At 44.5% G+C, this 27,361-nt stretch overlaps 1 protein-coding gene across 3 annotated transcripts; it reads left to right on the top strand.

Annotated features, from left to right (window-relative positions):
- Positions 1 to 25,180, top strand: LOC147609720 (mitogen-activated protein kinase 9-like). Of its 3 annotated transcripts, none has more exons than XM_086787184.1 (11): positions 1 to 504; positions 834 to 1,242; positions 2,623 to 2,750; positions 2,891 to 2,950; positions 3,152 to 3,301; positions 3,660 to 3,815; positions 3,915 to 4,052; positions 4,181 to 4,254; positions 4,368 to 4,466; positions 24,336 to 24,466; positions 24,742 to 25,180. In XM_086787184.1, exons 1-11 carry the CDS (start codon positions 271 to 273, stop codon positions 24,999 to 25,001), a joined length of 1,839 nt encoding a protein of 612 aa, XP_086643310.1. In that variant the 5' UTR covers positions 1 to 270; the 3' UTR covers positions 25,002 to 25,180. The 3 variants fall into 3 exon arrangements, with proteins under 3 accessions (XP_086643310.1, XP_086643313.1, XP_086643311.1); XM_086787187.1 differs by having other exon boundaries at positions 13 to 514; XM_086787185.1 differs by having other exon boundaries at positions 91 to 509.
- The last annotated feature ends 2,181 nt before the right edge of the window (positions 25,181 to 27,361 follow it).

Below are 27,361 nucleotides of genomic sequence, written 5' to 3'. Positions count from 1 at the left end.
AGTTTTTGGAATACAGCAAGAACCCCTTTGTCAGCTCTGCTTCCTTTTCGCCTTCCCACCCACTACCACCAAACCCAACTTTTGATGCCCCCTCGCGCCGTAGCCAAGCTACTCCCTTCTGCGAGCGTCCCAACGAAACCCTAAAAGTGAAAAGGCCCTATGCCCCATCGCCATTGCCTAGCTCGCTCCTCGTGAGCTTTCCAGCGTAACCGTAAAAGCCTGTAGACCCTGCAGAGCTTTTTCCCATCCGTCGCCATTTTGTCCCAGCACATGGGCACATCGCTCCTCGAGAATCTACCCCAGTGGTGCCAGCGCCTCTGTTGTTGCTCCTGCCTCAGCTGGGAAACCCAAGACAGCAAAGAGAAGAGGGAAAGCCACGCGGATCGCTTCTTCGTGCAGGCCTCCTCCTTGCTCCCGCAGCAATTCGACCTCACCCTCAACATTATCCGCGTGCAGCAGACCCGTTTGGCTGACGCAGGATGCAAGCCGGCCCTGATAAAAACCGTAAAGTCAGGCACTTGCTCCTCGCGCGCGTGTTTTTTTTTCTGTGAAATACAAATTTGCAGTTTTCATGTACTCAATGGAGCTCTAAACGTTGCGTTTGTGCATTTTTCCGTAGTAGAACCCTATACCTGATTTGGTGTCCATCCGCTCACCCTAGACCTACTTGGTTTGATGCATTCATGTGATTTTCCTGCACATACCTACCTAATTTTCTATGGCTTGCTCTGTATGTTGCATTTGTTTAGTTTTCCTGTTCATAGCTGTAATTCCAACCTTAGTTCCCCCACTTCTTGCTTTGTGGCCCTAATTTTCTGCCTTTTTGGAACCAGAACCTGGTGAATCACGAGTTCTTCACCGAATATGGAGAAGGCAACCGCTACCAAATCCAGGAGGTGATCGGTAGGGGAAGCTATGGCGTTGTGTGCTCTGCCATAGATACACACAATGGTGAGAAGGTTGCCATCAAGAAGATAAATGATATCTTTGAGCATGTCTCAGATGCAACACGGATACTACGGGAGATCAAGCTCCTGAGACTTTTGCGGCACCCGGACATTGTTGAGATCAAGCACATCATGCTGCCCCCTTCACCTCGTGAGTTCAAGGACATCTATGTGGTATTTGAGCTCATGGAATCTGATCTGCACCAAGTTATCAAGGCCAATGACGACCTCACCCCAGAGCATTATCAGTTCTTCTTGTATCAGCTCCTCCGAGCTTTGAAGTATATTCACACAGGTGAAAACTCTGCATGGCATATGGGTACTCGATTTACTTAGGAAAATGTTTGCTAGTGATCATTGGTTTTGGAGCTCAGATGGTATCAGGTGTGATAGACGTGGAACTGTAGCGACAAGACAACTCTTAGGCTGGCTATACAATCACTCTTGCTCGTCTATGGACGGTTTGTTAAGATTGATGGTCAATTGTCTCCGTGCAACTTCCTGTCCATCGTATGGGTGGGGAATGTTGTGTAACAAACCCTAATGCTGAGTGAGAAAACCACCTCAGCTCAAATGCAGGTGGCCTCCTGGACTCTTTTTAAAATGGGGCATTTGCTTTGCTCAAAAATGGCTGGAGTACAAGGCTGTGGTTCTGTGCTGAACTGAAGGCATGAGTCATACAGTGCACTTTAAAGAAGGGCAAGGGGATGGATTATGAGGGTGCTGGATTTGGAACTTTTAAAAGTGCCTATGGGATGTCAATGCAGCCTACAAAGCTCAGTACTGCCTGGCCAAATGCTGCCAGATTTTGCTACCCCTGGTCAAATGGTTCCAAATTGTTCCCTTTGTCTTGCCATCAAGCTCAGTCTGACACGTGTCTGGTGGGAAATCAGGGTACCAGACATCTTGCCGCTCAAACATGACTTTTCCTTGTAATGGGGGGAACTTATGAACATGAGCTAGTAGATGCCTGGTCTAACCTGAGGTGGAAGCATTGATTTCTCACATCCAGGTCATGTGGCTTCAGGTTCTAGTAGAGCGGAGTCTTTCTGACATCAGCTGCAGCTATTGCTTCAGTTTATGGCCACCAAGCAAGCCTTTCCTTAGTATATGTATGAAAAGAGAAAACAGAGCGAGCTTAGTAAGTATAAAGGATGTTCTTGCTCCTAGACAATCCTCTATTTAACCTCAGTAAGTGTAATGGATGCCCTTGCTCTTAGATACACCTCTCTTTAAAGTTTAGTATATGTCTGGCTTTTTTTAGCAATAATCATTAATTCCTTGTATCATGTGCACCCATATGCTTGCCTGGGATGCTTGATGACATGCTCTAAGGGGCTAGCACGTAAGAATGCTCTGGTCCGATATTGTGGGTTCTATGTGACAAGGAGAGACCACAGTGTTTGAGGTTACTGGATGCAGAAGATATCAGAACACAGACAAGGAAAAAGCCAACAACCTTGAGGCCAGAGTGGCCTTTTTTTTGGGATGTTTTACATGCCGTAGTTGCATACTTCCTAGGGCTTTTGCCACTCATTCTTGCAAGCTAGCAACTGTAAGGACTGGCACAGTGCTAGATTTTTTAGTTGTTATTTTTATCCTTCACTTATTGTGGATTAACTAGCTTTGTTCTTTGTTTCCCATTCCCTTATGTTACTGTATTTCAATGTGACAGCTAACGTGTTCCATCGGGATTTGAAGCCGAAGAATGTGTTGGCTAATGCTGACTGCAAGCTGAAGATTTGTGACTTCGGTCTGGCTCGTGTTACCTTTAATGATGCTCCATCAGCAATATTTTGGACCGTATGTACCATGCAAATTGAAGGGTTTGATATCTTGCAGACTGTCTCAAAGAGAGATGTTTCATTTTGAGTTTGAGCTATTGTGAGTGCATTTGAATGTTCTCATCGAGGGAGTGATTATGTTTGCCCTCCTTGTGGCAGGATTATGTTGCTACAAGATGGTACCGTGCACCGGAACTATGTGGTTCCTTTTTTTCCAAGGTTTGTGCCTATTTATGAATTTCTCAGGGGCCTTACAGATATGGGGTGTATTAACTCATAGATGGATGGGCATCATTACTTGTCCAAGCCCAAAGAGTATTAAACCCATTGCCAGATCTGTCTGTAAATTCCCTTAGGAAGATGGTTATGCACCCCCGTTTAAGTATGTAGGGGCCTTACCTGCCTCATCGTTTGTTGCAGTACACCCCTGCGATTGACATCTGGAGCATTGGCTGCATCTTTGCTGAAGTCTTGACTGGAAAGCCGCTCTTTCCCGGGAAGAATGTTGTGCACCAACTGGATCTCATGACAGATTTACTGGGAACTCCTTCCCCAGATGCAATTGATAGGGTTGGCCCCTCCTCCTTGCTCCTTGCCTTGGCAGCCAGGAAGGATACGTGTGGATTTATCTAAGGGGGTCTTTCAGGCATCCTCCCATGGATGTTGGGCTTGTTGCATTTGATCTAGAGCAAAACCTACTTGCTCTAACTGGACAAATTGTCTTTATTTACTCTCTTTATGCTGTTGTGTTGTGGTTGACATAGTTTAGATCCTTCTCTTCTTGGTTTTGGGCTTTGGGAAGTTTTTCTCTAGCAGTACTACTTTTGTATAGTTGAGTTGCAGTACATATTTCCACCTGATGATGTGTTTGGCTTGGTGTGTTGACATGGAAACTATGCCCTTCTCATTCTTACCTTCTCTTGGGCAGGTTCGGAATGAGAAGGCTAGAAGGTATCTGAGCAGCATGCGCAAGAAACAACACATACCGTTTTCTTATAAGTTTCCGAATGCTGATCCTTTGGCAACAAGCCTTTTAGAGAAACTACTTGCCTTTGACCCCAAGGACCGGCCTACTGCAGAACAGGTATGCATTTTAGCATAACCTTGCTCTAAGTGGATGCCTTGGTGCTTGTAAAGGATTTACAGTACCAGTTTGACGCATTAACTTGGATGTGTGCCTTAGGCTTTGGCAGATCCTTACTTCAAGGGTTTAGCAAAGGTAGAGCGAGAACCTTTCTCACAACCCATCTCTAAATTGGAATTTGAATTTGAAAGACGCCGGCTAACCAAGGATGATGTGCGAGAGCTCATCTACCGAGAGGTACATTGGCAGATATCAGGTCAACTACCAGTCATGTTTCTTTCTCTTCATTTTTGAGGGAGTCCTGGGTAGAATTGATGAGTTTTTATGCTAAAGCTATGAATCTTTCTGGTGCTTTTTGGGTATAGATACTTGAATACCATCCACAAATGCTGAAGGAATACCATAATGGTGCTGACCATACTAATTTCATGTATCCAAGGTTGGCACTCCCATGCTTAGCATTGAAAGTGCTGGATGGCTCCCCCTCTTTTCCTTTCTCCCTCTCTCGTTGGGAGTACCTGCTGATGTACATTATGTGTTCACTGCTTGCAGTGCTGTTGATCAATTTAAAAGGCAATTTGCCCATTTGGAGGAACATTATGGCAAGGGTGGTGGCACACCTCTAGGACGACAGCATGCTTCCTTACCCAGGTAACATCATGCTTCCACATTGGACTTGAGCTTTGTTCCTTCTGGGTTCCTTTCTCTCTACTTTCTTTTCAAACAAAGGATCAGACTTTCAAGTTTTCTGAGGCCAAGACATTTTAAGAGCTATAAATTTTAACCTTTTCTCCCTCTGCGAACAAGTACTTCACTTTCAGAATTTAACACAGGTGTGCGGTTGAGAGCTTTCCATCCAGACAAGTGTGTAGTCAACATGGCTAAATCGTATTGATTTGTCTGGTGTCCAGGTGGGTGTAGTCAACATGGCAAAATCGTATTCGTTTGTCTGGTGTCTGGGCAGGAATCCACTTCAAAATGTCCGCACTTGACAATGTGTGATACAATGTAGGAAATTTTCAATATGAACTGATGGGCGGGTAACATGTGATTCATTGGAACCCTATAAATTGACTTACAGATGGTCTGTAAAGTCTGCGTACGACATTGCTCAAGGAAGTGGCTGCCTAAGGATAGTCATACCATCTCAATAAGGCGAGGAAGCTTGTAGGCGATACGTAAAGTCTGCATGTAAACAATGCTCAAATCAATCCTTGTCTGGGCTTTGCGAGGGCTGTTGTGGTGTTTTGTGCATCATGTGTGTGAGTGCCACATGGACATGGATGTTACTTGATGCCGACAGTTAGGCAAGAGTAGGGGCAGAATATGGTCCGATTTGGGTGGTTTTGACAAACCAATAGGTGCCTGATGGGTGGGGTGGGGTTGGGCGGGGAAGATTCCCTGGCCATGAGGGAGGGCAGCTGAGATCTCCCCTTTGCTGAACAAGGTCCAATGGTTGGGACACAAGTTGGGCACAATATGAACATGTTTTATGGTGTTTTTGATGATGTTTTATCATTATGACCTGCAAATGGATGGCCAACCTGAAAATGACTTGCCATCAGATCCCTATAAAAAGGGAGGACAAAGGTAATTGTAGAACAGATATCTCACAGATCTCTCAGGTGTTGGCGAGAATCCCCGCATAGAGGCAGCCCGAGGCAACTTTGCGCAGGAATCCAAGCGTTGACAGAGCATGACCAAGGTGTGGAATCAACAAGATCTTTTGTATGCACAACAGATTAGCATGCATGAACCGGATCTATGTTTAGATCCAAGAATCATTGTGCTTTATCCAGATATTTATCTGATGTCATTAGGGATTTTTTCCATATTTTCCCTCTATTTTATAGCTTATTTTTAGGCATTTATCACTTTTGCTACAGTCGTGTGCCTTTTGCTACTTGCCGATTGCTCTCCATGAGGTGTATATAAGCATGGCCATTGTGCCTTCATAATTCATTTCAATACTTTTCAGTTCTTGGCTCAAGTGTTGGATCTCTCTTGGCTGTCTACTCTCTTGTATGATCTCTATTTGCTTTTGCTTCATATTCATATATTCTCACATGGTATTAGAGATCTTGTGGCTTCCACAGATCAGCAAGAAGAGTTTTCAGCCTGCATTTGTTTTTTCTCCTGTGCTCCCTGGGTGGTTACGTTTTGGAGATTTCCTTCGAGCACAAATCAGCATTTGTTTTTTGCCTTCTTTGCTGCATTTCTCCTACAGCAGTACTTCACTACATTTTTTTTCCCAGCCCTCCCTCTCCTCCTCCCCTAATTTTGTATTCTGTCCCTACCCCGGACTAGTGGTAGCACCGTGCACTTGCTCCTTTAGCCTCTCCCTCCCTCACTTCATCGTGCATTGGGTTAGCTTCCGTCTTCACGATCTCCGGTAGGAGTATAGTTCTTTCACCTCACCTAGCGTCTAGGGAGGAGTGGGCAACCCCTGGGTATCTTCTTGCAGCCTTTCCGTTGTAAATTTAAGAGGAGGATTCCATGGCTTCTACATCGACTGTCATCTCTTCATCCATTCCTCAACTTCCCAAGGAATCCATCTTAGATGGAACCAATTATCTTGATTGGGTACTACATATGAAGACTCTCTTTCGATATCATCGGCTATGGGGTATTGTTTTTGGTACATATGCCTTTCTCGATGCTAAGTTGCGATTGATGCTTGGGCTAACAAAGATGCAAGGGCTCATGTCTTTATCTTCTTCAACATAAAACCCTCTATTGCTCGTCAATTTGATGACAATGATGAGGAAACTGTAGAATAATTGCGGGACCTCATCTAAAGGAGGTATCACTAAAGGTAGCCTTGGAGAATCAACTCTCTGACTTGAAGATCGCCGGATTCTGTTACGGAGTTCACAACCATTCAGAAGTAGTTGGTCTCTTGGGAAGCAAAGCTATCGACGAGGACTTCATCAATCAGCTCCTCGTCAACTTGCTCGAGATTTTCTCTGCATTTTGTAATACTGTATCACTTTTTAGTTCTACTCTTGAACTACATACCATTGTTGGCATGGTTTAGGATATGGGAAGACTAGCTAGGGTACTTCCGAGACCCTTCTTCAGGCCAAGGACAAAAGCAAATGGTAGTCCAAGGTTTCCACGAGCAACAAAGGTGACCACAATCATCCCTCTCCTAAGGAGCTTACTTCTTGTCATTGTGGTCTCAAAGGTCACATTCAGCTTGATTGTTGCAAGAAGAGAGAAGGTGGTTCTGCTAAGAAACCCCCCAATCAAACCTCTTCATCCACCAACCAAACTCAAAAATCTTCTTCCACCAAGGAGAGTCGTCTTCATCGGTATTGAGGAGGTTCCCTATGACTCTCTTGTTCCTTTCACCTCACGTCTTACGGATTGGGTGGTTGATAGTGGGTGTACTACTCACATAACTTCTGATAGGACCGTTCTTCATAACACTCGTCCGAGCTCTTCGACGATGTCCATTGGTGATGCTTCCAACTTGGAGGCCTCTTGAGTTGGTAATGTGTGACTTAATTCTTCCTCGGGCCAGTCTTCTACCATTCGGGATGTGCTTCATGTTCCCAAGTTCTACAGCAATCTCCTCTTAATTTTTCGGATTGCGGAGAAAGGATATGGTGTCTACTTCGACAATTCTGTCCTTGAGATCATCGACACCAGCACCTGGCAGATTGTTGCCACAAGTATCCAAGAAGGCGGTCTTTATCGGTTCAAGGACTTTGGTGGCTCTTTGACTAAGTCCCAATCTCATCTGCGGCAACTTCTTCATAGCTATCATGCCTTGGTAGCTCATGTGGATACGGATTTGTGGCATGCTCACTATGGGCATTTGAATTATACTTCGCAGATGGTCGAGGGTCTTCCACCACTGAAACTGTCTCATTCCACTTTTGTGGCTTGTCTTTATGGCAAGCAACACCGAGAGGCCTTTCCTCATGAGGCTACTCATCGGACTTCTCATATTTTGGAGCTCATTCATATGGACCTATGCAGCCCCATGCGGACTACTACCCAAGGAGGAGCTAGGTACTTTATGCTTATTATTGATGATTCATGTCTTGGCAGAAAAATCTCAAGCTTTCTTCCACTTCCAAGAGTGGGTGATTTTGGTTGAGATTGCGACCACATAGAAGGTTTGACAAGTCCGCTCCGACAATGGAGGAGAATTCAACTCCAAAGCCTTCCATAATTTTGCTCACAGAAAGGTATAAGCCGTCAATTTTCCACACCTCACACTCCTTAGCAGAATGGTGTGGTTGAATACAAGAACATGATTGTTCAGGAGATGGCCTGTACCATGCTTTTTTCTTTTGATCTTCCCTCCTCTTTCTAGGGAGAGCTGGGAGCACTGCTGTTTACACCATCAACCGTTCTCCTACAAAGGCAGTTTCTCATATGACTCTAGTGGAGGCTTTTGCTGGATAGAAACCTTTCGTCTCTCATTTCAGGGTTTTCGGTTGTGATGCCTGTGGTCATATCCCTGTTTCTGACAGATCCAAATTTGATCCCAAGTCTAGAAAGTGCAAATTCCTTGGATATAGCTCTCATTCCAAAGCTTGCAGATTATGGGATCTGGAGTCGCGATCCTTGGCGATGTCTCGCGATGTTCACTTTGTTGAACCCTCAGATGATTCTCGCTCGCATCCTGAGCTTACCATCAAGGTCCCTCCTCCTTCCTCGGCCACCCCAACTCCACCACCAGCTTCTCCACCTTCAACTTCTTTACCCCCTGCCTCTCCACCCCCACTTCCTCCTTCCCCGGCTTCTCCTTCTCTTGCTCTTGTGCAATGTGTTAGAATTGTGCATCTCAGTGTTTTGGAGCTTTACTATTTATCTGGGATTTTACTGGAATTTTCTCCTAATTATTTGTCCAAGGCTAGTCGGCCAGCCCTAGAGACAGTCAACCAGTTCCCTCTTGCACTATATAAGGAGTTCCCCATTATTCACTCATTCATCCACTTCCCCTGCACATAGTTCAACATTCAGTTGCTGGCCATTGCCATTGTAAAGCTTTACTGCTGTTATAAAAGGTGATCTTGTCCAACTCTCTCATTCTCCTTTGCACTCTCTCATATGTTTACTGTTTATGCTTCTGCCTGTGCTATCTCCTTCATGGTATCATACGCCTGTGCTATCTCCTTCATGGTATCATACGCTTATACGCTTAGGTCCAGGCTGCTCCAAACTCTCCTTCATGGTATCATACGCCTGTGCTAACTCCTTCATGGTATCATACGCTTATACGCTTAGGTCCAGGCTGCTCCAAACTCTGCAAATCTGCCCACCTTGCTGTGCGTTTTGCTTCCATCACTTCTCCGGCTGCAGATCAGTCCATACAGTAGCTGCGTTTTCAGTACCTTGCTGCGTTTCTGGTCTAGCCCTCTTCTGGTTGCTGTCAGCCAGCCCTACAGCCTCTGTTTAGCTTTTCAGAGACAGTTTTTGAAGTGATCTGGCTGCGTTTTCTTCTAGAGCATCTGTTGGTGGTGCGTTTCTTGCTTGTGGTGCTACCAGACAAGTGGCTCTTCACTGTTTTCTTCCTCCACGAGTCCCTGTCCTTCCGGTAGGTGGTTCCCAGTGGATCTTGGACTGTTTTGCTGCTGTCCCGCCTCTTTCTCTCTACGGTTTGAGAGGGGCTGATTGTTCTTGGTGCCTCGCTTCGTTGGTAAGTACTTGAGAGAAGTGTTTGAGAGCTGAGATTTGTTCTTTGCTGTTGTGGATATGCCTCCCCCCTGTATGAACAAGGATGACATGTTGAAAGGACCCAACGATGCTCACTGGAAGCTTCAGATGCGGGTCTGGTTCATCCACAAGGGTTTGCGGGACATTGTTCAGGGCGCTCAAAGGAAGCCCGAGCGTCCTCAAAACTCTAGGAGGTGCACTCAAGGTCAAGAGGATGAATTTGTTGTGGAATTACAAGACTGGGAGAATCGGGACTCGAAGGCGCATTTTGTGCTTGTGCGGTCTATCATCGAGGAGGTCTCACCAGCAGTGCAAATTCTTACCAGTGCTCATCAGGTATGGTCAAAATTGGAGGATCTCTTTGCACGAGATTCATTGATGAGGACAGTTACCTTGCAGGGGCAGCTCCACGGCTTGTTATTTCCTTAAGGCAATTCAATGCAGTCTTTTCTCATGAAGGCCAAGGATATCCATGACTAGTTACTCGCTATGGGTGTTGCTTTGTCCTCTTCTCAGCTGGCTGCTCTTATCCTCGCCAAGCTTCCTCCGGACTATCATGTTATTTCTCTATCTTTGCGGTGCCAGGTTACATCCACTTAGTTGGATTTTGATGATCTTAGCTCCCTACTTTTGGAGGAGGAGTCCGTTCTCATCTCATAGGGTAAGTTGAAGGTGTTAGTCAACAGTTTTAACCAGGCACTTTCCCCAGTTCAAAAGAAAGGTCGGAGTTGTTGTTTCTCTTGCGGGAAAAGAGGACATCTGTCTAAGGATTGTTTGTCCAAGAAGAAGGACAAGACCAAGGGCAAGGCTTCATCATCTCAGAGAAAAGGCAAAGACACGACACATGATAGCGATACAGATTCTAGTACCATTTCGAGGGCTCCTAGGGCGCTTCTGGCTCAAGAGACCCCAGATGATGTGCTTCTCTAGTACACATACAGTTTTCCTCCATGTGCTTCTAGCTAGAAGAGGCTTGTGGGCAGGAGAGGGGGTGGATTACAGCTCCACCTATTGGTGCATGGAGACCGTGATTCGGAGTTCCAAGCATTAGACATCTGGCAGGACATGGTTATATTTGGTACAGCAGAGATTATGAATTGGATTTGTTCCAAATTCATTGTTTGAGGCTTTTGGGACGTGATGTGTTTCGTCCATTGTTGGGGATTATGGGCACGGTGTGTCCAACAGCTCATCATCTATTTTTGGAGTTCACTGCATACTTGTGTAGGAATTCGTGGCCAAGCAAAGTTCCTTGCTGTTCGTGGTGGCATCTTGTTTCGAGGAAATAGGTTGGCGGGTGCTCTCTCCGAGGTGATTCCAGTATTCACAGTGCTGGAGGGTCCATGGTTGCATCTTCATCGACTTATCTTCTTCCGACTCTTGCACACTATGAGCTGCAGAGGAGGTGTTAGAATTGTGCATCTCAGTGTTTTGGGGCTTTACTATTTATTTGGGATTTTACTGGATTTTTCTCCTAATTATTTGTCCAAGGCCAGTTGGCCAGCCCTAGAGGTAGTTGGCCAGTTCCCTCTTGCACTATATAAAGAGTTCCCCATTATTCACTCATTCATCCACTTCTATTGCATAGAGTTCACCATTCAGTTGCTGGCCATTGCCATTGTAAAGCTTTACTGCTGTTATAAAAGGTGATCTTGTCCAACTCTCTCATTCTCCTTTGCACTCTCTCATATGTTTATTGTTTATGCTTCCGCCAGCGCTATCTCCTTCACAATGGAGGATTTGTTAGAATTAGTGCATCTCGATGTATTTGGGTTGTGCCTATTTATTGGGCATTTTATGTATTTTCTCCTTGATTTATGAGTCATGGGCAGTCAATCCCTAATAGTAGCTGCGTTTCACTACTTTGCTGCGTTTTCTGGTCTAGCAAGCCCTTTGTTTGCTGTCGGCCAGTCTTCGTGGCTGCGTTTTCTTCTACAAGTTGTGAAGTTTCTTGGCTGCGTTTTCTTCTACAGAGTCGAGCATTGGAGTTTTGACTGCGTTTTCTACTCCAGCATCGGTTGTTGGTGAGTTCTCTTGCATGTGGTGTCCTCAGTCAAGTGGCACTATTTTTTCTTCTTCCTCCATGAGTCCTTGCCCTTCCGGTAGGAGGTTCTCGCTGGTTCTTAGATTGTTTTGCTGCTGTCCAGCCTTTGTCTCTCTCTGGTTTGAGAGGGGGCTGATTGGTTATGGAGCCTCACTTTGTTGGAAAGCACTTGAGAGGAGTCTTGGAGAGCTGAGATTTGTGTTCTTTGTTGCTGTGGATATTGTTCCTCCCTGTATAAACAAGGACGACAAGTTGAAAGGACCCAACTATGCCCATTGGAAGTCTGAAATGCGGATTTGGTTCATCCACGAGGGTTTGTGGGATATTGTTCTGGGCACTGAGAAGCAGCCCGAGCGTCATCAGAACTCTAGGAGGTGGACTCAGGATCAAGAGGATGAATTTGTTGCAGAATTACAAGACTGGGAGAATCGGGATTCAAAGGCGCATTTTGTTCTTGTGCGGACCATTAGAGAGGAGGTCGCATCGGCCGTGCAAACTCTTACTAGTGTTCATCAGGTATGGTCTACTTTGGAGGATCTCTTTACTCGAGATTCGTGGATGAGGGCAGTTACCTTGCAACGGCAACTCTATGGTTTGTTATTCCTTACAGAAAGTTCCATGCAATCGTTCCTCATGAAGGCTAAGGCTATATCCATGACGAGTTACTGGCAATGGGTTTTGCTTTATCCTCTGCTTAGCTGGTTGCACTTATCCTCACCAAGCTTACCTCGGACTATGATGCGATTTCTCGATCTTTGTGGTGCCAGGTCACATCCACTCAGTTGGATTTTGATGATCTTAGCTCCCTACTATCGGAGGAAGAGTACGTCCTCGTTTCATAGGGTAAGTTGAAGGTGTCTCTCAACAGTTCTGATCAGGCACCTACTTTAGTTCAAAAGAAAGGTCGGAGTCGCTGCTTCTGATGTGGGAAGAGAGGACATCTGACCAAGGATTGTTTTTCCAAGAAGAAGGACAAGACCAAGGGCAAGTCTTCATCTCAGAGAATGGGCAAAGACACGACACGACTGAAACTCGCTGAGGTTGCGTAACAAGCTTATCACTGCTAAATCACATTAATCCACTTTTAACCATGGCTGAAAATTGAAGTAAAACTTGTGAATTTTCAGCCAACAATACTTGAGCCAAATAGTGATGGGGGAGAATTAAGAGTTAGGGTTTCATGTGGGGGACATTCACAGAGAGAAGAAGGGAGAGAGAGAGAGAGAGATGTGGGGATAAGTCAACTCAGCAAGTGAGTGTGTGACTCCCCGATCACACATGTATATTTTGCACTAGTACACATAGTGCACTTAGTACATTAAAAGTACTAAGTGTACTATGTACTATAAAACACATGGGCTTGTACACACTATAAGGGTGGGCATAATGCCTTTACCCCAACAACCTCCCACTTAAAGGCAAAGTGCCCTTAAGTAAAGGAAAAGAAAAAATCAGCATGTACATGATAATATACAAGGCCATATCAAGGCTGAAACTGGCCTCATCCAATGCCCATCAAGTGTCTGCAATGAGCAAACCGCTTCGGAGGCAAACTCTTTGTCAACAGATCAGCCGGGTTGTCATCCGTTTGAATCTTGATAAGCTGAATTTGCTTGTTCTCTATCACCTCTCTGATGAAGTGATACTTCACATCCACGTGCTTCGTCTCTGCATGAAAGACAGGGTTCTTTGACAACTGGATGGCACTCTGACTGTCACAATGCAACAATGGAATATCCCCTGTATAACCCAAATCAACCACTAACCGAGATAGCCATAATGCCTCCTTACAAGCCTCTGTGGCTGCAATATACTCGGCCTCTGTAGTAGATAAGGCAGTGCACTTCTGCATCCTGGTTATCCATGACACAGCACCTCCTGTGAATGTAAATACATAACCGGTAGTAGACTTCCGGTTATCTGGATGACCGGCATAATCCGAATCCGTGTAACCATGCACTAATGCATCCTGTTTGCCAAAACAAATGCACATATCATGTGTGCCCTTCAGGTATCTCATGACACCTTTCACTGCTTCCCAATGCTTCTTGCCAGGTTTGGCCATGTATCTAGAAACCACTCCTACTGCAAATGCAATGTCAGGCCTGGTAGAACCATGGCATACATGAGACTGCCACAAGCTGAAGCATACGGAATCTTGGACATATCAGCCTTGTCACTATCCGACTGTGGGCTGTCCATAGCACTGAGTTTCACATATGGAGGCAAAGGAGTACTAGTCTTCTTCCCCCCGTCCATATTGAACCTCTGCAAGACTTTGCCAATGTATTCCTTCTGAGACAAATACAACACATGCTGATTTCTGTCCCGAAGTATCCGCATACCCAAAATGTGATTTGCATCACCCAAATCCTTCATATCAAAGGTTTGATGCAGCCTCTTCTTCAAGGCATCCATCTCTTTACGAGATTTCCCGGCAATCAACATATCATCAACATACAAGATGAGGATCAATAGACTGCCATCCAAAGCTTTCTTGGTGTATAAGCAATGATCTATGTCACTTCTCCTGAAATCCTGTGATCTCATGAATGTATCAAATTTATGATACCATTCCCTTGGTGCCTGTTTGAGCCCATAAAGACTCTTTTTCAGCTTACATACAAGCTTCTCCTTTCCATTCACTGCATAACCCTCTGGCTATTGCATATATATCTCCTCATGGAGATCACCGTGAAGAAAAGCAGTCTTCACATCCATCTGAATCAAGTCCAGATCATCATGAGCAACCAAAGCTAATACAGCTCTAAGTGTGGTCATTTTGACCACTGGAGAGAAGATCTCATCAAAGTCCACACCATATTCCTGGTTGAAGCCCTTAGCCACTAACTTGGCTTTGTATCTTGGCTTTGCATCAGGTGCAACTTTGAGCCTGTAAACCCACTTGCATGGCAAAACCTTCTTGCTTGTAGGCAAATGCACCAACTTCCATGTTCCATTTTTGTGCAGAGAATCCATCTCTGACTTCATAGCACGCTCCCAAAGAGCCTTGTCTGCCCTCTGTAAAGCCTCCTTATAACATGAGGGCTCCCCACAGTCAGTGAGCATCAAGTAGTCAACCCCTGGAACAAACCTGTTAGAGCATCAAGTAGTCAACCCCTGGAACAAACCTGTCAGGGGCTCTGGAGGGTCTAGTGGACCTCCGTACCCAATGACCATCATTTGCAGGTTGCTGTCCAGCCTGCATATCACCTATTGGTGGCTCCTGTTCCATGCCATAAGGTTGAAAAATCATGCCCTTTATCTCCTCTAACTGTGGGATATTCATAGGGATATCTTTTGCCATCTCTGGCTGTCCATTTGGATCATTTTCAGCACCATTTAAGGGCTGGTTTTGTTGCTGTAATGGCTGATTTACAGTCCTTGGTTGTTGTCCATGATGTCCATCATCATCAAAGATGACTCTGCTAGGCTCCTGTTGCCTTGCAGGCTCCTTATACATGCATGTTTCATAAAAAATGACATCATTGCTGCGTATAATCTTTCTATTCACTGGATCCCAAAGTCTATACCCCGGTATGTGCACGTACGCAACGCAACCAAACACTCTCAAGTGCTTGTATGACAGAGGCTTCCCTGTCCATACTTCCTCTGGCACTTTCCCACCAAGCCTTGTGTTAGGTGACCTTTATAAGATGAACGGCTGTCATAACAGCTTCAGTCCAAAAACCATGAGGTAATGCAGCATGTGACAACATAGAACGGACCTTCTCCTGAATGGTCCTGTTCATCCTCTGCTGTCCCGTTTTGTGGAGGATCATAAGGAGTAGAGAGCTCCCTCTTGATGCCTTTAGCATCACAAAACTCCTGAAACTGTTTGGACATATACTCTCTACCATTTTCGGAACGCAAAGCCTTCAGTGTTTTGCCAGTTTGATTCTCAACAAGAGCAACAAACTTCTGAAACACTGAGAATGTACCCTCCCAAAGAAAGCTGAGGCATCTCACATACATCTGTATGCACAAGCTCTAACTGAGCATCTTTCTGTCCAAGAGCTTTCTTGTGGGGGCACTGGAGTTGCCTGCCATATATACAATGCTCACAAAACTGAAAACTTGAAAACTTTAGAGAAGGCAAGTAACCAAAACGAGACAATTGCTCCATTCCTTTGACACTCATGTGTCCCAACCGGTTATGCCACAGAGAAATTTCCGGCAGCTCGGTTGCATTTACATTAGCATGGTGACAAACACCTGCATGCATGAAGTAAAGAGTGTCCACCTTAGAGCCTCTGGCAACAACCAGTGAGCCCTTACTGATCTTCCACTTTCCACGACCAAATGTGGTAACATAATCAGCATCATCAAGCTGTCGAGTAAAAAGCAGGTTCTTCTTGATCTCAGGCACATGCCTGACATCATGGAGCATAAGCTGTGAGATATCTGAAAACACAAGCCTCACATCACCTCTGCCAAGAATCTTGCATGCATGGTTGTCACCCAAATAAACTACTCCTTCATTGCCAGCAGTATACCTGACAAACAAGTCTCTGCAACCTGTGACATGAAAGGAGGCACCTGAATCAATGATCCATGAGTGCATACCATGACCATCTCCTGCAAGAAGTGAAAGTGAAGACGTGAATAGGACTTCATCCTCACTGTCACTTGCATGTGACACATTGACTTCTTCAATCTTGACTACACTTTTGCCCTTTAGCTTTGCTTCTTTGGCTTCATCTTTGTCTTTGTCTTTGCCTTTGCCCTTTTCCTTGTGATCATTCTTCCATTTGTAGCATTGCTTTTTGAAGTGTCCCTTCTTGCCACAATAATGGCATTCCAAGTCCTTTTTGGAGCGGGACTTGCTCCTTCCCCGTTCTTGGCTTTTACCCCTTTGCTGGGATCTCCCACGTGCATTCATTGCATTGGACTTTCCAACAGAGTTGTTTTTCCTGTTCAAAATCTTACCACTCTTCAGCAGTAAGAGAAGCGGGCATTACACCCCTTTCTTTGATAGGCTTGGGCTGCTTCTTCTGGAGCAACACATTATAGCACTGGGTTTGCCAAATATCATAGTTATGTGAGCCTTCAAGCTTCTTGATGTGAAGCAATGAAGAGCTCTCACTTGTGGTTGCCATAGCAATATGCAACCTGTCAATGTGTGACTCCCTGCAAGATGTGCAAACACTGCACCAAAAGCACACAAAGTGCTCACAGTTGTTCTCCCAAAGTTTATCTCCCACTGCGGAAGCACAAATGCAACTCTACTCCCACTGAATGTGATGAAATCACCAAAATCTGGTTGCTGCAGATTTAGGACAGCACCTTAAATGTGCTCTGTTCCCCTTCCAAAGTATTGTACAACAGTACCAAGTGCTCACCAATGATGTACCAAACCTGTACCGGCAAGTACAGCAGCTGAAAATGAACCTTTTCTTCACTCAAATCAATGTACAGCCATGCCAAAACTTGCACAAAGTTGTACCAAATCTGTACCAGCAAGTACAGCAGCAATAAATGCTCTCCTGGCTGTCCAAATGAGTGAAAATTAGACTTTTACAATCCCGACCACTGCATACAACAGTCCCGAACAGAAATTGGGCAAAAGCCCCTTGACTACAACCTGATTTCTGAGGATTCAAGGCATAAAAGTCTTGCCTGCTGCTTTGCCAAGCTCAACAAGCATAAAATCTTGAAAAGCCCCTTGATTTAAGATCAATTTCTGATCATACATGGTACATTAACGCACATGAAGGCATCCAGAGTCTTCTCGATGCTTCCCTCTGGCCACATATACATCCAGTACATAAAAGCCTCTTGATTTACAGGCACATTGAGTGCTTGACAGGCATCAACACATTGCCCAAAGCATCAATTGCTAGTGCCTGCATGCAAATCAACCCAATCGGCACAAAAGTCCTTTGATTTGCACATCAATTTCCTACAATTTTGCCCGAATGTGAGATTTCTCACATCATACAGCATGTATGAATGCTTAATTGCACAATTACATCAAAAGCCCCAAATTTTGACATCCAATTTCTTGCAAATTGACTCTGATTGTGACCAATGTCACCCAATTTTGCCAATTTTGCTCAAAAATTGAGCATATTGGCACCTGTACCTGCTCATTTGATGATTGTACTTGCTCAATTGCAAATCCCAAAAAAATTGAAGCAAATACCTTGTAATTTTTGATTTTTTGTTGCAGGAAAAGGGGGTGATGCTGCTGCTGCTGTTCTGTGTAGGTCTTGCAGGTTGCAGGTTAAGGCTTCTCCTCAGGCGAGAGCTCCTTAGGCGTGCTGCAGAAGACTGAGTCGTAAAGCTCTCCTTTGCTCGTGCCCGCCTGGTGATGCGTGGTCAAACTGACAGGTGTTTGCCTCACGGCAAGGCAACGCTAGTGTTGCGAACTCTGTAGCGTGGAGTCAAACTGACAGGCTACGGGCTCCACCTCCTTCACATACTCCGTGCAGTCCTTCTCTACGCCCAGCCTCCTCGGCTGCACGGCGCCCGACTCCTCCAGCTTCGCGCGCTGGTGAAGCGCCGCTGCCCTTTTCTTCTTCGCTCGCTTGCCTCCCCTTCGCGATACGGGTACTCGCTCTAAACTCCTGCCAACGGGCGGCGTTTAGCTCTGGGCGGAGGAGGCTGTGCCGAGCGACGATTTCTACTGCAAGCCTCCGCGCTGGAAGCTATTCGTACTGCAGGAAGCCTGCTCCGCCTGCGTTCCGCTACGATACGCTGAGCTATGCCTTCATCATCGCTGAGGACAGGATCCGCCGCTCTGCACTCCTCCGGCCTCACCACGTTGCTGCTGCGCTGCTGTAGATGAAGCGATGCAGCTCTGCCCGTGGCTATTCGACAGATGCCTCACAAGTCCATCCATAGTAGCTCTTCGATGTAGAAACCCTACCACTCTCTACCACAGGGATCTCCTGTAGCCAAAGCTCTGATACCAGTTGATGGGGGAGAATTAAGAGTTAGGGTTTCATGTGGGAGACATACACAGAGAGAAGAAGGGAGAGAGAGAGAGAGAGATGTGGGGATAAGTCAACTCAGCAAGTGAGTGTGTGACTCCCCTATCACACATGTATATTTTGCACTAGTACACATAGTGCACTTAGTACATTAAAAGTACTAAGTGTACTATGTACTATAAAACACATGGGCTTGTACACATTATAAGGGTGGGCATAATGCCTTTACCCCAACAAATAGATGGAAGAATAAATGAGAGAGAGAGAGAGAGAGAGAGAGAGAGAGAGAGAGAGAGAGACGACACAGCATAGACCCGGAACGGCCGGGCCCCTTCACAGGAATATGAATTATTCCTCCAGAATTTTACAAGTGTATGGTATGATTTGAATCAGCATGGTACCGCCATCAAACAAGATAGAAAACAAAGCCTTTGGAATCTCGTAGTTTGTATGTGGTGGCCTACCACACACACACACAAGTGTTGGAGAAACTCACCCGTCTGTGTGCCACCCCAATGGCCTACCAATGGGTCACACAACCGGTTATCTTCTCTTGTGGCAAGGATGCTCACAAGAGTGAAGTCCTTTGATGAAGAAAATCAGCAAGCTCTTCTTCAACTCTTCAAAGCCTCTTCTTGAGTAGCACCTCCGTCTTCACATGATAGCCTTCTCTCTTGAAAAATGGTTCTCTACACTTGGTAGAGAAGAAGCTAGTCTTCTTGCCTTCCTGCTCTCAAAAATGCACAAGTTTACATGAACTCTCCTCTTCCAAAATGAAGGGAATCATCTCCTTTTATAGGTGAATTCCTTTCTAAAAAGCTTTCTTAGTTCAAAATAGAAAAAGATTACATATGTTAGGTTGCATGGGAAACTTTTACACATGTTTAGTTTTGCATGGGAAACTTTCCTTTGTCAACAAATAGAAAGAGTTAGTTCTCTTTTCCTCTTTGGAAAATAGAAAGAGATGCTTATAACTCAAGTTCTAAAACGAATTTGCATGTGCAATTGAAGAGATAGTTGCTGAGATGGCCTGGGTGAGTCGCCACATCACCTCTCTCTCTCTCTCTCTCTTTTTTTTTTTTGTTTTTTTGCCAAGGGGGTTTACAACTGCTCTGATTTCGATTCCAGCCTCTGTTTTTCCAAAAGATGAAGGGAAAGGCCTCAAAATCGACCTCCAACTTAAAAGGTACATATCTTGTAAAACTATCAAAATTGAAAGTAGTTTAAGCAAGAAACATACTTAACCGCCTACTAAATACAAGTCGCTAGATCAGCAACCAGTATTATGCACAAGCTCGATGCTTTAAGATGAATGCCTAAATGTTCAAGCATTCTCAAAATCAGTATCCAATGCAAGATCTTCAAATAGCTTATTGTGCATGTGCCTAAGGTGAGTACCATCCGGTCCATACACTTGTATCCATCTATACGCTTTCCCATAATGGTAAGAGTGCATAGTCCATTATGCTTATGAAGCATGTTCAATCATACTTCCCCACTTCGGGATGGAAGCATGTCCATTCATGCATGCAATATTATGCTTTTCCATTTCGGAATAGAAGCATGTCCAATCATGGTTCCTTGAAAAAAAACACATGTCCAATCATGAAGTTTGCCATGCTAGATTAGACAACATGTCCAAGTTTTATTAACTTTGAAATTCTTGATACAAAATTCCATGTAAGCTGATTAGGGTTTTGGATTGGGGATTTCTCACAAATACAGGCGGGTGACAATGACAGTGATATAGATTCTTCTAGTACCACTTCTAGGGCTCCCAGGGTGCTTCTCGCTCATAAGGACCCAGATGGTTTACTTCTCTAGTATGCATGCAGTTTTTCCCATGTGCTTCTAGGCAGAGGAGGCTTGTGGGTGGGAGAGGGGGTTGATTACAGCTCCACTTACTATTGCATGGGGATCGTAATTTGGAGTTCCAAGCATTAGACATCTGGCAGGACATGGTTATCTTTTGTGTAGCAGAGATTATGAACTGGATGTGTTCTGAGTTCATTGTTCGAGGCTTTTGGGACATGATGTGTTTTCCGTGTACTGTTGGGGATTATGGGCGCAGTGTGTCAAATAGCTCATCATCTATTATTGGAGTTCACTGTCTTGTGGGGGAATTCGTAACCAAGCAAAGTTCCTTGCTATTCCTAGTGGCATTTTGTTTCAAGGAAACAGGTTGGTGGGTTCTCTCTTCGAGGTGATTCCAGTATTCGCGGTGCTGGAGGGTCCATGGTTGCATCTTCATCAGCTTATCTTCTTCAGACTCTTGCACACTATGAGCTGCAGAGGGGGTGTTAGAATTAGTGCATCTCAATGTATTTGGGTTGTGCCTATTTATTGGGCATTTTATGTATTTTCTCCTTGATTTATGAGTCGTGGGCAGTTGGCTTGTCCCTAGAGACAGTCGGCCAGTTCACATATGCACTATATAAGGAGGCCTCCCATTTCTCACTTTATCATCCATTCCTTTGCACATTGTTCAATATCTCTTGCTGGCTAATTGCCATTGGAAAGCTTATTGCTAATATAAAAGGTGATCTTGTCCACAAGCTCTCTTTACTCTCTCTTGCTCAATTTATGCTTCCACCTATGCATTCTCCAACAGGATTGCCTTGTCCCATTGTCTGCCATAGAGCTCATCATGTCCTCTAGTACTGCTACATAGATCTTGCCCATTGTGTGGCCAATCATGATAGTCCTGTAGTTACCTGGGTCCATGATGTCTCCTTTGTGGATGGGGATGATGGTGTTGGAGTCCCCCCTGGGTAATGCCTTAAGTGGGTGGTAAAACCACTCTCAGAAATGGGAACGCTAGAAGCTAATGACTAAAGCGTTACTGTGTTCGAGTCTATTGGCGGCATTGTAAGGCAGTGCTAGACCTTGAGTCGAAAAACAAAAAAAATGATCATGTCGGTGGTGAGAGAGAGAGAGAGAGAGAGAGAGAGAGAGAGAGAGAGAGAGAAAGAAAGAAAGATATATTAACGTCTGCAAAAGGCCAAAATTGGCCTATGAGACAAACAAGTAGTACAATGATGTTCCTCCAGTCATCAAGAGGAAAATGTGGAGTGAGAATAAAATGTACAAGTATGACAACACGACCATAGGGGACTCAATAGTGGTGTACAAACGAGAGGGTGTGGATGGAGTACTAGGGCTACTAATGCATCTCTATATGCTGAAGGGGTGATACAAGGATGATATGTTATCTACTCCTAACTCCATCCAGTCCCATAGTCTGGGTACAATATTTCATACATCCGATCTGAGGATGCCGTAAATGTCTGGAACATGTATCCTGGATCAGAGTGAAAATGTGCCAGCTGCTCCTGGACCTCCTGCTGGTGTCGAGACCGCATGGCCGCGATCTCTCTGTGGTGTAGCCGTGGTGTCTGGTAGCCAGCTAGTCTGGGTCGTCGCCTAGCTCGAATCTCCTCCGCTCACTGAGATGTCACTCCCAATGTGTGTGGCTGGGCTACTGGTGCCAATCTCTGGAAGAAGTCAGTCAACTGGGACTGTCTTCCTCCGCTATGATGTGCGGGTGTCTGAAGTAAGATCTCCCTGTGTCTCTGCAGTGCTAGTAGTAGTCTACCTAGCTGTCTCTAGTCCAATCTCTCCCAGATCTGTCTAAGTGATGTGGTCCCTCTAAAAACCTCAGGATAGCATGCCCTGATCTCCTGCAAAGAGGATTCCATGATGGTTGGAAACCACTGTTCGTGATTCTCATCTCTCCGATATGGAACTTCATTAGCTTGCTAAGTCTTCAGCACAATCTTTAACACGAGCACAGAGATTACAACAGCTTCCTCGTCGTTGTAACCTCGCCTTGATCAGTACAGTCATATGAGCCTACTACAGCTAAAGAGGCTCTTGCTCTTCCGGAGTAGTGGGCAGCCATGGAGACGGAGATCCATTGAGAGGAATCGTACATGGGAGCTTGTGGATTGGCCTTTGCATCGACATGTCATTGGGGTCAAGTGGGTCTTTAAGACCAAGTTTCATGTTGATGGATCTCTGGACAAACACAAAGCTAGATTGGTTGCGAAGGGGTACTCTTAGATTGAGGGTGTGGATTATGAGGAAACTTGTGCTCCTATGGCTAGATACACCACCATCCGGGCAATTCTTGCTCTTTTTGCTCATGAGCACTGGCTAGTTTACCAAATGGATGTCAAGTTTACCTTTCTTAATGGTGACTTACATGAGGAGGTGTATGTTGAACAACCTCAAGGTTTTCAGGTTCCCGGACATGAGGGTAAGGTGTACATATTGCACAAAGCCTTCTATGGTTTGAAAGGCACCCAAGGCGTGGTATGATAAGATTGATGCATTCTTTCTTTCCCTTGGATTCCATAGATGCTTTGTAGACAAAAATCTCTATGTCTTTGCTCAGGTTGCTTTGATTGTGTTATATGTTGCTGATTTATTGATCACTGGCTCACACCTTGCCAAGTTTGAACAGCTTCGGTCAGATTTAGCTCTCACCTTTGAGATGACTCATTTAGGACTTCTCTGCTACTTTCTTGGGATGGAGGTTTATCAGGCTTGTGATGGAGTGTTTCTTAGCCAGCACAGATATTTGCAGTAGCTCTTGGAGACATTTGGGATGACCGAGTGCCGTCCAATTTCTTGTCCGATGGATCCTAACTCCAAGCTCTCCCATGATGATCCCTCTTCCCTCTTTGAGGACAGTACACAGTATTGGAGGCTTGTTGGTTCTCTTATTTATTTGACTTACATTAGGCCCGACCTTTCTTACAGTGTTAGTGTTCTTAGTCAATTTTCTTCCGCTCCTCGCCATTCTCATTGGCAGGCCGCTCTGAGGGTTCTCGGATACTTATCCAGTACCTTGGACTATGGTCTCTCTTTCAGAGGAGGCACTGAGCTTGTTGGATACTCATACTGATTGGATAGGTGATCAGGATACTCGACGATCCACTTGTGGTTATTGCTTCACTCTTAGTTCAGGTCTTACGTATCTTCTACTGAGGCTCAGTACTGTGCTTATCTGGATGTACCTGCTGTGAGCTGTTATGGTTGTTCGAGATGTTGAGCAATCTTGATGTACTCTTGGATTCTCCGATCCGTATTCTTACGGACAACCAGAGTGCCTTGGCGTTGGCTCGAACTTCATTCTTCCATGTAAGGACCAAACATATTGAGGTCCACTTTAACTTTGTGAGCTGGTCGCTGACGGCATTATTACGTTGACAACTTTGCTGATCTCTTCACCAACCTCTTCCTCGAGATACTATTGATGAGCTCCTTACCGGTATGGGAGTTGGACCCCTGTGTTGGAGCTGAGTGGAGGTGTTGGACATGTCATCTCCAGCTCTCTTTTACTCCATTTTATTCCCCTTTTTATCCGGATATTTATCTGATGTCATTAGGGATTTTTCCCATATTTTTCCACTACTTTATAGCTTTTTTTAAGGCTTTATCACTTTTACTACAGCCATGTGCCTTTTCCTACTGGCCGACTGCTCTCCATGAGACGTATATAAGCATGGCCATTGTGCCTTTGTAATTCATTTCAATACTTTTCAGTTCTTGGCTCAAGTGTTGGATCTCTCTTGGTTGTCTATTCTCTCTTATGCAATCTCTATTTGCTTCCGCTTCATATTCACATATTCGCACATGCAAAACACAATGCATGTAAAATTTGGGCTGCCTTTGGGTAGCTAGAACCTCTTCACAATGGCTGCCTAGATATGCAAGGCACACAATGTAATTTTTTGTTTTGTTTTTCGAGTCGGGTCAACTTGGCACAGACGTGCCCCGTTCACACAACGTAATCATGAAAGTTAGTATGTGTGATTGTGTTTTCGAATTTTGACTGCACTTAACCTGCTTATGAATCTGTAGAGAACGAGTTTTTGAGTATCGAGAAGATGCTACCAAACAGGCCAAGGAGACTGACAAGCCATCACCTCTCTTAGACAGATGTGTGGCACCTCTTCCGAAAGCTCCAACTGTACCACAGAAATCTTTGCAAGGTGTGCATTAGTTCTGAGAATTCCATTTCTGAAAGTGTGTGCTGCAAGACCAAGACTGTGCAATGGGTTGTGTGTGTGTGTGTGAGAGAGAGAGAGAGAGAGATGGAGAGAGAGAGAGAGCGAGAGCCTTATAAAGAGGAATGGGCTATGAGGTGTGTATATTTGTCTCCTTTATTGCTCTCAAGTTTGCGGCAATAGGTGTCGCAAGTTTTTTTTTCTTATTGCAGGTGGATTTGCTAAACCAGTTAAGGTTGTTCGGCCTGGCATGTCTGCAGGGAATGGCAGTGGCAAGGATGCTTCTGATACCAAAAAGCTAGTAAAAACCTCTAGTGCAAGTAGGGCAGCCCACTATTCTTCATCTGTTTACTCGTATCATTCAAAGAGGAGCCCTCATGTTAAAGGTGATGGGGATGTTGAGAATGAAGAAATATCCAATGACTTGGCTTCTTTACAGTCAAAGACAGAAGCTATGGGAATCAGTGGTGGTGTAAAGAAGGCTACTGCTGCTGTTTCGGGTGGAATTTCTCACTCATGAGTTGGTTCTCTTTGCATATTCAAATCCATTCATTGATGGTGGTGGGCGGCTTCAAACTTCTCAGGTCCAAACCCGTGAAGTTGTTTAGTATTTAGGTTAGCCGACCATGCTTGTATGATGGAATTGCTCCTCTTACATTCAGGGGGGAAAATTATGAAATGTCACAAAGTATTTTTTGTGAGGTGTCAATGATCTTATTTAGCATGGGAAATGAGGCTGGAGATAATCCTTAGCTCTATCTTGCCATGCATGTCCTGATTGGTGTCAAGGGTTGTGCCGGGGGTTTCAACCCACCTGCCTTACAACTTTAATTTCTCTGGCGTGTGCTCTTCATATGGCTCTTGCCATTGTGCTACTTTCTCCCAGCTGATTGGAGGTTCGGGAAGGGGTATAACCTTATAGAAAAAGACAGCTGGTATAACCTTATAGAAAAAGACAGCTCTATGTATGTTATCAAGGTAGCCAGCCGGCCCGCGCGCTGATGTGCAAGACACCCTTAAAGTGAATGTGGTTCTTGAATATGTCATTCTATTGGAACACCACGCATGGGACATCATCCTGAACTCTGGGCATTCTGTCCAGTTAGGTTCTTTAGATTCATGAAAGGTTATTATATTTTCACGAATAAGAGGCTATTTGAAGCTGGCTGAGCGTATTGCCAATATTTTTCACGGAGTGTTGGATTCAAGGGCTGTAGGCTGCGACATATGTGGATGTAGGAAGAGATGGGGAGATAACATGAAGATGGTAAGGTGGTGTGTGGAACCCACAACTTTTCATGAAAGTAGTTACATGGAGATGAGTTGACCATATGAAGCAGTCGGAACACACAGATGTGTTCTTTTTCTCTGGTGTGTGTGTGTGTGTGTGTAACTGCTTGTGCTCGTCTCGGTTTTAGCCATAAGATTGACCATGATAGATTTGATGAAGGTTATTAGTGCCCTTTGCTTTATGATGGGGATGATCATGTTGGTCTATGATCAACGCCATTGAAGATTTATGGGGCTGTGGGGTTCACAACTGCATTCACTCAACTAGGTTTAGAACTCTTCATAATCTTTATGTGGACCATATATGAGGTTACATGGCTATTTGATGTTGGAATTTTCAAAGGATAACACTATCAAACATAGGAATTGCGCAAGTTTATTGTGATTCAAAGTGCACAAAGCAAATAGAAATGCTTTTGTTAATAGATATAGGATGGAGTTGATTGAGATAAGGACGATCCATGGTTTTGAGTGGAAGAGATTTGAAACGCATGTATTTCACTTATCCCTTGTGGCATGTCCTACCCTCTTTTTGCATTTCTCTATGCCAATAAAGTCGTACGACAAGATGGTCCTATGTTATATTCTCTTGCTCCAGATAGAAGGCAACTATTCCATGTACTATTGGGGATTTGTGTGGTTTGGGAGGATCTTATTGAATCTAGAGTGTAATCATGTGTCTTAAAAGCAATTCTCACTCTAGAGGAAGTAAGATTTTGGTTTCAATGTGTAGCTATGCACTCAGAGAAGATGGAAGTGAGAAAGTAAGACTTTGGTTTCATCTATAAAGCGCTCCTATGTGTAGCTATGCACTTAGAGAAGATCTTAAATCTTTGACATGTCGATGTAAATTGATGACAAGGTAAGTATACGTCTTAATGAAGTTGTCGGACGATGATCACCGTGCCTTCACAGCTTTAGGTTCTTTGATAGAGGAGAAAAAGAAGGAAAGAAAAAAATAAAAACCACGATTATGATGTAACATCTTGAAGTTCTTAACAGCATAAAAATTGTTAGCTACGTATTGTAAAGAAATGACTAGAGGATGAGAGAATATTATCACACATGATGCTACTTTGAATGACTAATAATATAAGGTACATTGTGTAGATGCCATAGGATGAGAGAGAATCACATGGTGCCACTTTGAGAGAGAGAGAGAGAGAGAGAGAGAGAGGTGTGCATAAAGATGATTCATGGGGCTAGTGAAAATTGGAGACTTCATGGGACTAGTTTTTACATGTATACTAGGGAGGGGTGCGTTCTCATTGGGGCTAGTCCAATGATAATCTTGCAATCTAGATTTTGAATCATGCTCGTGTGTCATGAACATGCTTTTAGTGGACAATGTGAGAAGATACGGTATAACATGCCATGTCTTTCCATTATGGGAGTGGGTAGATTCGAACATTGCACATTCTTTACATAACATTTCTTTTAAAATGCATGACCAAATTAAATGGTATGGTCTTTTCATGAGGCAAATAATTCCAATGACATGTTTCCATTGTGTACACCACATGAATGGAGTTTGGGGTATTTTTGAACCCTTGGATGTATTCTCTCACATGCCTTGTTAAAAAAGTCTCA

This window comes from Cibotium barometz, chromosome 50, assembly GCF_041138505.1.
Source record: "Cibotium barometz isolate CiBa-2024 chromosome 50, ASM4113850v1, whole genome shotgun sequence".
NCBI classification, from domain to species: Eukaryota; Viridiplantae; Streptophyta; class Polypodiopsida; order Cyatheales; family Cibotiaceae; genus Cibotium; species Cibotium barometz.
The sequence above is the reverse complement of the archived record's forward strand: the minus strand, read 5'-3'. Positions and strand labels throughout refer to the sequence as shown.